The 10,670-nt window shown below is 40.3% G+C and overlaps 1 protein-coding gene across 1 annotated transcript in view; it reads left to right on the top strand.

The window, feature by feature from the left end:
* The first annotated feature begins 7,792 nt into the window (after positions 1-7,792).
* The window catches only part of LOC123521039 (A disintegrin and metalloproteinase with thrombospondin motifs 2-like), a 143,304-nt gene continuing 140,426 nt past the window's right edge, over positions 7,793-10,670 (top strand). Inside the window, exon 1 of the mRNA XM_045284679.1 lies at positions 7,793-7,856. Within this exon, the coding sequence (XP_045140614.1) occupies positions 7,793-7,856 (64 nt within the window). The remainder of the gene's footprint in view (positions 7,857-10,670) is intronic.

The raw sequence follows: 10,670 nt of genomic DNA, 5'->3' as shown, positions 1-10,670 counted from the left end.
TTGATTTGCTCCCTTTGCTGCTCTGTTGCATGCCCTTAGTGTTTTGCCCCAGTGTGGCGGGGTCAGATTGGACACAATTCCCACCACTGTGTTTCTAGTGTTGTCCCCCGTAACCCTATGGGTCAGTGAGGGATGTCCTGTCTCTTGGTGGGGCTGGTCCTATGGTCCCCTCTGTGCATTGGCTGCTCTGAGCAGCAATATCATCCTTAGGGCTTGGTGGACCAGCATGTGTTCTAGTCTTTCCCCTTCCCTCTTCGTTTGCTCCGGCGTGCTCTGATCAGACGCACCCCTCACCCTGAACTGTAGCTTCAGTGCTGTCCTCTGAAGTGCATTCTTGAGGGGAGGGGCGGCTGTCCATGTAGTTTGGATTGGGGCTGGCCTCGCAGACCTCTCTATTGGTTCCCTGCTTCATGGCAGTGTGTTGCATTCACTTCTTGGAGCACAGGGTAGAAGCCTGGTCCCTCGCTCCCTCTCCTGTGGAGATATAAAAACTACACTCCCCTTGGGTGGGTTAGTGTTCTGTTTCCCCACTACCCATTGTGTTCCTCCTCCTTATTTAGTTGGCTGCCATATGTATCCCTGGACTGTGTCTGGGCCCTGCCATAGTAACTGGACCTCACTTCATGAATGTATGTATGTAGTAGCTTTTCACTAGGCCCCTTTTGCATTTTTAAGTTTACCTCAGCAGACTCATGTTGTACTTGTCCTTTTGTACTTGGCTTACTTTGCTTAGCATAATTTCCTCCAATTCTTCCCATGCGGTGATGTGCTTCATGCATTCATCACTGCTTTTTAGGGATTCATAGTACTCCATTGTATGTATGTACCACAGGTTTTTTTTAATTCATTGATGGAAATTTGGGTTGTTTTCAACTCCTTATAATTGTGAACTGTGCCATGATGACCACTGGAGCACAAATGTCTGGCCATGGTTTGTTTCTTGTCTCTTCTGGGTATATGCCCAGTAGGGGGATTGCTGGGTCATATGGTAGCTCAATTTCCATCTGTTTTAGATATTGCCAAATCGATTTCCATAGTGGCTGTCCATACCTATGGGTCCACCAGCAGTGGATGAGAGTTCCTATCTCACCAGAGCCCCTCCAACATTTGTTACTTTCTGATTTTTTGAATTAGGCTATCTTCGAGAGTGTAAGGTGGTGTGGTAGTTACATAATCTGTTGTCAATTTGAGACTTAAGAGTGAAGGGGTGGAGTTTAGCCTGTTGATCAGGTCGCAGTTTGGTGATCTCATTTGGGGGTGCTAAGGAGATAAATAGCTTGCTGGAGGCAGGACATATGCTCACTGCCTGCAAGACATTCCTGCGGACAAGACACATGGAGCTAAGCTAGAGTGCTGGAGCTGAAGGAGCTACATGGAGACCCCTGCCAGCACTGAGATGCTTCCACTGCCACTGGATCCACAAGGCTTTCCACTCACTGGCCTGTGATCTTCCTGCATTCGGCAACATTGAATGTGTTGCATGCGTCTGAAGAGGAATTTACAGATTGGTATCAGACATATGGGATAATATTGGACTTATGGACTTGATCTGAACTGGGCTGGGATGTTTTCTCAATATTCGACTACTCTGGTATATAAAGCTCTTTCTTATACACATATGTGTGTCTATGAATTTGTTTCTCTAGTCTAACCAGAGTAACACAGGTGGTATCTCATAGTTGTTTTAATTTGCATTTCTCTTATGGTTAATGATTGGGAACATTTTCTCATATGGTTGTTTATTGGCCATTCAGATTTCTGCTCTTGTGAAACTTATGTTCAGGTCCTTTATCCACCTCTTCAGTGGACAGTTATTTTTTTTCTTATTGTAAGCTAGCAGAATATTGTAGATTTTCATAATAAGGCCTTTGTCTGATATGTTGTTGCTAAAGATGTGTTCCCAGTCTGTGGGATCTCTTATTACTCTCTTGGTGAAGTCTTTCAAAGTGCACAGGTGATTTCTCTTTAGTATATCCCACTTGTCAATTCATGCCTCCTCTGTGTTTGCGTCTTTCCCCATGTCTGATAGCCTATGTTAAAATACAAGTATTAGCAAAGAGATAGAAACTATAAAAAGAAACGAAAATTATGGAGCTGAAAAATATAATAATTTAAATGAAAAATTCATTCAGAGATGCCAAGTTCAACAGCATGTTGGATCAGATAGAAGAAATAATCAGTGAATTTGCAGACTAAAACCAAAGAAAACAAACTCGCCAGCATTGAGTTGACTCCAACTCATGGCAACCCTAAAGGCAAAGTGAATTATGCGTTTCTGAGACTGTAACTCGTTACAGGAGTAGAAAGCCTCATCGTTCCCCTGGAATCTGAAGACAGGACGGTGGAATGACCAAATCTGAGGAGCACTGAGTGAAAAAAGAATGAACGGAGCTTAAGTGAATTGTGATGCCCATTTTGCAAACCAACACACACATCATAAAGTTCAAGAGGGAGACAAGAAAGAAAAAGGGATATAAAGAATATTTGAAAAACAACAGCAGAAAACATTCCAAAATTGACTACATGAATCTAATCATCAAAAAATAGAATAAAACAAAAACAAACTCAGCAAATTCCAGTTGGACAATCTAAGAGACCTACATCAAGACACATTATTCTCAAACTCTTGAAACCCAAAGATTAAAAGAGAGTACTGAATACAGCAACAAAGAATAATCATCACTTACAAGGGACCCACAATAAGATTAAGTGCTCATATTTCCACAGAAATCTTGAAGGCCAGAGGCAATGAGATGACATATTTAGGGAACAAAACTATGCACCAAGAATTTTACATCAGGCAAATGGTCCTTTAAGAAAGAAGACAAATTAAGACATTCCCTTTTAATTTGAGGAACTTTGTGATAACTATATTTGTTTTACAACAAATGTTAAAAGGAGTCCCTCAGAATGAAATGAAAGGACAGTAAACAATAACTGGAAGCTGTACATAAAATAAAATAAAATACCAGTCTAATAATATGTTTGGCTGGTGTCTAGATATTATGTTCTATAGGGAGAAAGATGGGGCTTTTTTTACTTCTGTGAAGTGTTACAGTCTCAGAAACTCAAAGGGGCAGTTCTACCCTGTCCTACAGGGTCACTGAGTTGGCATCTGCATGATTTTAAGTAACAAAAATAAGTATGGATTTATGTTATTTGACACATGATACAATAGATTTAATTTGCAATAACAACTTGATGAACTAGAAAAAGAAGAGCAAGTCCAAAGTAAACAGAATGCAGGAAAAAATAAAGTTAAATATTCCAAAAACTACTTAGCCTACACTTGTTCAATCTCCCTTTCTCAATAGTGTTTTGAAAATTAGTATCTAATTTTACGTGGGCTAATCAATGACACTATAACAGAAGGTCCTTATGCTCCAGGGAAATGATAGATAAGATTCTCTATCACACATTAACAAGGATGTCTCTAAGATGAACCAGAGGCAGATAAAAAACAAATTCAGGAATGGATTTTAGACACACACTTATTCCTATCTCCAATCCAAGAGCAATTAGTTCTTATGTCATGGCTCTGCTTGACAACTGCCCTTATGAAGGAAACACAGATGATATGGGTGCTATCTTAAAGTGTGGTGAAGAAATTAGATGATGCCTGACTATCAGATCAAATATTGTCTGAGGTCTTAAAGGCTTGTTTCCAAACAAGTAACCATCTAAGTGAGACATCAACTAAGCCTGTGGAAGAACACCAACATCTGTGGTCCAATGATTGTAATTATATAATCCAAATCTGAAAGACAGCATAGTATCAGAGTTTAAATTGTGCAATTCTGCAGCGCAGAAGGCTACGGATGACAGTGGAAGCCCAAAATACATTTGCAGGGTCTACACAAGGAATAAGCCCCTGGTGATTTCCCCCTAGCTATTATTGAGGGATGGGAATAAACTGGCTATCAGGCAGAGTTTTGGAGAGATGACTACAGTAGATTAAAGCAATAAATCTGATTTGGTCTCCCTTCTGATCCTCTTTGTGGCTTTTAATATTTTCTTTGCGTTTTTTTCTCATATTGGGGTTTATCTCTGTTGTATTTTGTTATTGTTGGTAGCCTTTTGACACTTTGTTATGTGTTTTTCTGTTTTCAGTCTATGAAACCTAGGATATGTGAATATATAGCGACAACAACTAGAATAAGCGTTCTTGGCGGGTGTGGTGGGGGTGTGGGGGACAGGTAAAGGGAACTGCTATTAAGGAGTTTAGGAAGGAAGAAAATGTTTTGAAACTGCTTTGGGGAGCAATTATGCAACACTGCTTGATACGATTGAACTATGGAATGGTATGCTGTCTGGATTAGCTCTTACTGAAATGATTTGGGAAAGAAAGAAAGAAAGATGAAAAAAATTTCAATTTCCCCCCACACAAACAACCAAACCAGAACAAACCCCAAACCTACAAAAACCAAACTCACTTCCATTGAGTTGATTCCAACTAATAGCGACCCTATAGGACAGGATAGAACTGCTGCTGTGGGTTTCCAAGACTGTTATTCTTTACAAGGGTAGAAAGATTCATCATCTTTCCTGTGGGGCAGCTGGTGATTTTGAACAACTAACCTTGAGGTTACCAGCCCAATGAGTAAATCACTATGCCAACAAAATTCAGAGTGGAAATAAAAGAAATAGAGAACTGAAAAACAATAGAGAGTTGTTGAGTTTTTGGAAAGATTAATAAAATTCACAAATTTCTGGCTAGATTGGCAAAAAAAGGGAAGACTTACACTCTAGATCTAAAAATGTATTATATTGTTACAGTATTTTAGATATGGTGTAAGAACAGACAAACAAGTCAACCAGAAAAATTAGAAAGGGTGGAAATTATTGCTAATCCTACAGGGGGAAAAATGCATTATAAGAAGATACTATAAAAAAATTTTCACTTACAAGTCAAATAAAATAGATGAAATAATCAAATACCTAGACACATAAGCTACCTGAATTGACTAAAGGAGAAATAGGAAATCCCAACAGACTCATACTACGTAAAGAGCTGAGCCAGTAATTTAAAAAATCCTAACCAAGAGAAGTCTTGGATCAGATAGCTTTGCTGTGGGATCTACCGAACATTTAAATAAAATTTTACTCAATACTTCTTTTTTTTTTTAAACATTTTATTAGGGGCTCATACAACTGTTGTCGCAATCCATACACACATCAATTGTGTAAAGCGCATTTGTACATCATTCTCAAAACATTTTCTCTCCACTTAAACCCCTGACATTAGGTCCTCATTTTTCCCCTCCCTCCCTGTTCCCCCCTCCCTCATGTGCCCTTGATAGTTTATAAATTGGTATTTTGTCATATCTTGCCATGTCCGACGTCTCCCTTCACCTACTTTTCGGTTGTCTGTCCAATACTTCTTAAATTCTTCAGACAACAACAAAAACACATAAAAGTAAGAACTACTATTGACTCATTCTATGAGGTTCTGATACCAAAGCCTGATAAAGACTGCATGGAAAAATAAAACTACAGACCAATATGAATATAGATGCAAAAATCTTCAATAAAATATTAGTAAACTAAGTCTAACAGTTTATTAAAAAGATTACACATCATGACCAAATTTGATTTATTTAAAAAATGTAAAGGTGGTTCAACATAAGAAAATCAATTAGTGCAATATGCCACATTAATAAAATTAGTATAATCATCTCAATTGATGCAGAAAATGCATTCGGTAAAATCCAATAACCTTTATGATAACAGCACTGAATAAAGTAGGAGCATAAGGGAAATTTCTCAACATGAGAAAGGGCATTTGTGAAAAGCCAACAAGGAAAGAAAGAAAAACCAACAGCTAACATCATACTTAATCGTTAAAGATTGAAAACTTTCCTCTTAGATCAGGAATAGAAAAAGGGAGCCCATTTTAAGGACTACTATTCAACCTTGTACGTATAATTCTAGCCAGAAAAACTAGTTAAGAATGAGTAAGTATCCTAATTGGAAGGGAAGATGTATAATTATTTGTAAAACTACTAGAACTATTAAATAATTTGAACAAACTCACATGGTATAAGATTAACACACAAAAATCAGGTGCATTTCTCTAAAGCAGCAATAAACAATCTGAAAAAAGAAATTAAGAAAAGAATCCTCCTTACAATAGTATCTAAAAGAAGAAATAATACACATAAGAAGAAATTTAGCCAAGGGTGTGAAACACACATTGACTGAAAACTATAAAACATTGCTGGAAAAAGACCTAACTAAAGGGAAAGGCATCCCATGTTCATTGTTTAGAAGACTTAATGCCTTCAAAAAGTTAATGGGAATGTGGAACTCAAAGATAGTGGAATTTCCTCAAACCCTTGAAGCCTTTTAGTGTTGTTAGGATGTTGATACTACTCAAGAGATTTGTGGATTCAATGCAGTCTTTCAGAATTGCATTAGCCTTTTTCAAATGGAAAAGCTGTTCTCACATTCACATAGAATTGCAGGGAATCCAGGACAGATAACCCCCTCAGGACCAGGAAGGAGCGTAGCCATACCAGGAGCGGAAGGGGAATGTGGAGGGAGAAAGGGGGAATGGATCACAATGATGTACATATAACCCCCTCCTGGGGGGGATGGACAGTGGAAAAGTGGGTGAAGGGAGACATTGGTCAGTGTAAGACATGAAGAAATAATAAATATTTATAAATTATCAAGGGTTCATGAGAGAGGGAGGGTGGGGGAGGGACCAGGAAAATGAGAGGCTAATACCAAGGGCTCAAGTAGAAAGAAAATGTTTTGAGAATGACGATGGCAACAAATGTACAAATGTGCTTGACACAATGGATGGATGGATGGATTGTGATAAGAGTTGTACGAGCCCCCAATAAAATGATTAAAAGAAGAAGAAAAGAATTGCAAGGGACCTTAAAGAGGCAAACTATTTTGAAAAGAACAAAGTAGGAGAGCTTACACTTCCATAACTGAAAATGTGTCATAAATCTACAGTAACTAAAGATAAGGTATCAGGATGTATTTAGACACCAGTGGAACAGAATTGAGAGTCCATGAATAAAAAGGGTAGTTTTACTTTGTCCTATAGGGTCCTTAGCTTTGAGGTGAGGTGAGTTTTGAGTTGACCTGCTAACCCAGTGAACAGCAGTTCTAAACTACCAGCTGCTCTGAGGGAGAAAGAGGTGACTTTCTCCTCCCCCAATGGTTACAGCCTCAGAAACCCACAGGGGCAGTTGTACTGTGTCCTGAAGGGTCGCTAGGAGTCAGAGTCGATGCTTTGGCAGTGAGATCAGTTGGTGGTTTTATAGGATTGCTATGAGTTGGCATTGACTCCAGGCCAATGGTTTTGTGGTCAGTTGATTTGGGGTAAGGGTCCATTCAGTGGGATGAAGAATTAAACTCTTCAACACAGGTGCTGAGAAAACCTTAAAAAAAAGCATGAAGTTGGATCTTTATCTCATACCATATGTGAAAATGAATTCAAAATGAATCAACTACCCAAATACAAAAACGAAGCATAAAACCATCCAAAGAAAACATTTAAAGATACGGTTTTTGGCCACATAAAAAACATGAGCAATGAAATAAATGATTGATAAATTGGGTTTCATCAAAATTAAGAACTTTTGGGCATCAAAAAACTTATCAACACCCCTTGATTCATGGGCCAAAGATGTGAGTAGACTTTTCCCAGGACAGAGTGCATCAGTAAATAGTACTGTGATACAGTTAGATTACAATTGAACATATTATCATTTATATCCCCCTGTGACCCATTTAAAAAATATGCCCACCAGGCTCTGTGCCTGGAGTCCCGAACATGAAGGCCTTCAGTCCCCAGGTTGTCCCCTCTGGCCGGGAGCAGCAGGACAACTGGTCAAAAGGTGGGAAGCTTGAGCCCCAGGCAGCCTGGCTCCACAGCCCAGTGGGACACAGAGGAAGCTGCACAGGCTCTGGGAAGGGAGACCACAGAGTTCGACTCAGCAGAGCAACTCAGATAGAAACTGCTTCCTTTCCTGCTGGACTGGCAAGAAGGGCAACAATGAGAATCCACGGGCTTCAGAAACAAGGTTCTAAAAGAAAAGTTGTCTGCGCTGTCAGGAGAAGAAGCCACAACATTTTCCTTTGGCGGCTGGGAGGTGGTGGCCCTGGGTGACAAGTCGGGCTCCCCAGGAACTGCTGAGACACCCTCCACGACTCCCCGGTCAGAGCGACAGGGTTCCCTTAGCCATGCTGACCTGCCTAGCTGTCTCTTCTTGACGCTCCCCCCTCCTTCCCACTCCTCCACCCGACCCCCAATCTCTGAGGGGCCAACGGGCTACCAGTCTGGCAGAGAGGCTTCGAGATTGCCCTGTCCCCGTCTCAGTTGCCCCCACCTCCCATCTCACGATCCTTATAAGGGGCCTGTCACAGCCATTTGACCCTTTTCTGATGTCTCAAACACTCAGACCTGTGCCCGCCCACCCGGATCTTTCTGGAGAGTTTCCCCTTCAGGACCGGCTGCGTTCCTGGCTACCTACGGCCACTTGTGACACATTTTAACTTGTGCTACTTTTTATTTCTCTCTGCTGCCTTTTGGGTTGAGGTTTTTCTGGGTTTTATTCTGTTGGTTTTTGTATGATTTTCTTTCTATGAAACTCAGGATAGCTAAGTCTCTAGAGACAGCAACTAGATTAGTAATGTCCTAGGAGAGCTTGTGGGAAACCGAGAGCTAATAAGAATGCATACAAAAGTGAAGAACATGTTCTAAAACGGATCGTGGTGATGGAAGCACAACTCTTAAGTAGTTTTAAACCATTGAAATATAGGATATGTGAATTATATATCAACTAAACTGTTACCGCCAACCCCACCCCCAAGCAAAACCAAAACCCCAAAGCTTTATCAACAAAGTGAAGAGACAATCTACAGAAAATGGAAAAAATAATTTGGGAACCGGAGGTCTGCACCGTGAGCACTGGGTGGCTAGCTATAAGCCCTGATTGTTCAAATCCCTCAGCTGCCTTGTGAAAGAAAGGTGAGGCGTGGGCTCCTGTAAAGACGTACAGTCTGTGAAACGCTAAGGAGCAGTTCTGCTCTGTCCTATTGGGTCCCGAGGACTTGGAATTCACTCAACCACTGTGTGTGGGTTTATATCTGATGATTATTCAATATCCAGAATATATAAAGAATGCCTGTACTCAATAACAGGAAGAGACAAGCACACAATTTTTAAAAAGGCAAAGGAATTAAATAAGCAGTTCTCAAAAATTGTAGATGAATGGCCAATAAGCACATAAAAATGTGCTCAATGTCACTAGTCACTCAGGAGATAAAAATAAAAATCACAGTGAACCATCACCTTATCTCTACTAGAGCAGTTGTTATCAGAACAACAGAAAAGACATGTTGCAAGGTTGTGAAGAAGTTGAAATCTCCATTCATTGCTGGTGAGATTGCAAAATGGTGCTGTCACTATGGAAAAATAGTATAATTATTCCTCAAAATGTTAAACATAGATCTCTCTTATGATTCAGCAATTCCACTTGAAGGCCCCAAATAATTGAAAGCAGGGATTCAAATAGACAGATGTACACTCACTATTTATATTAGCTAAAAGATGGAAATAATCACAATGGATAAGCAAACAAACAAAAATACTATTATTCAGTCAAAAAAATGAAATTACGTTATGACATGAATGACCCTTGAGAACATCATACTGAATGGATTAAGTCTGACATCAAAGGATAAATAGGGTATGATTCCACGTATATAAAATACCTAGAGACAGCAATGCAAAGAGAAAGTAAAGTAGAGGTTGCAAGGGTTGGGGGAGTAGGGAAAGGGGAGTTATTGCTTAAGGGGCACTGAGTCTTTATCGAAGGAGCTGCAGACATTTGGGATTAGGCAGTGGTGATAGTAACAAGACATGCATTAAAAGTGGTAAAGAGGCAAATGTTTTGTTACATAACTTTTACCACAACACAATAAAATTAAAGAACCCTGGTAGCACAGGAGTTAAGCACTCGGCAGCGAACTAAAAGGTCTGGAGTTCAAATCTACTGCTTCTCGCTTCTCGGTTGCAGGAACTGTCTGGCGATCTGCCCCCACAGAGATCACAGCCTCTGCAAGCCCGTGGTGCGGTTCTCCTCCGCCCCTGGGGCTCTCTGAGTGGGAGTCAGTTTGATGGCGCAGCAGCTGCCACAACAACAACAATTTTCCAAACAGAGTAGGGTGAGCAATAGCAAGTCAGTTGATACCAATTTTTCATTATAGAATGTAATTTGCAAGTTTGCTGGCCATGGGAGTGGTTATCATCTTACTTTACTTGTATCTTTGTAATTTAGACAGACAAATAGACCAGAGGGTATAGAAGAGCTAAGCTATTGGTGATGTGCAGGTACTTAATTTACTGGGAAAAAAAGTAAGAGATTCCATCTGATTAATGGAATGATGAATGCAGTGCCCAGAACACATTTCTCAGTAGTGAGAATAAAATAGGAGCACAAGAAAAACAGCGGAAGGAGACAGCTCATAAACATTGGCCTCAACTCTGCACTTGTCTAGGGAGTGAGCTGTTGAACACTTAGATGAAGAGACCCGAGGAGAAAGCAAAGAACGGGAATGCCCTTGCACGCTGACATCCCCGGCCCGGGTTCTCTTCACTTTGGCTGAAGGACTGTGCTAGGCTGGGTTCTCCAGAGAAGCAAAGCCAG

This window comes from Echinops telfairi, unplaced genomic scaffold, assembly GCF_000313985.2.
Source record: "Echinops telfairi isolate 266 unplaced genomic scaffold, ASM31398v2 ScPeMD7_7469;HRSCAF=8507_0, whole genome shotgun sequence".
NCBI classification, from domain to species: domain Eukaryota; kingdom Metazoa; phylum Chordata; class Mammalia; order Afrosoricida; family Tenrecidae; genus Echinops; species Echinops telfairi.
This window is presented reverse-complemented; position numbering and strand designations above follow the sequence as displayed.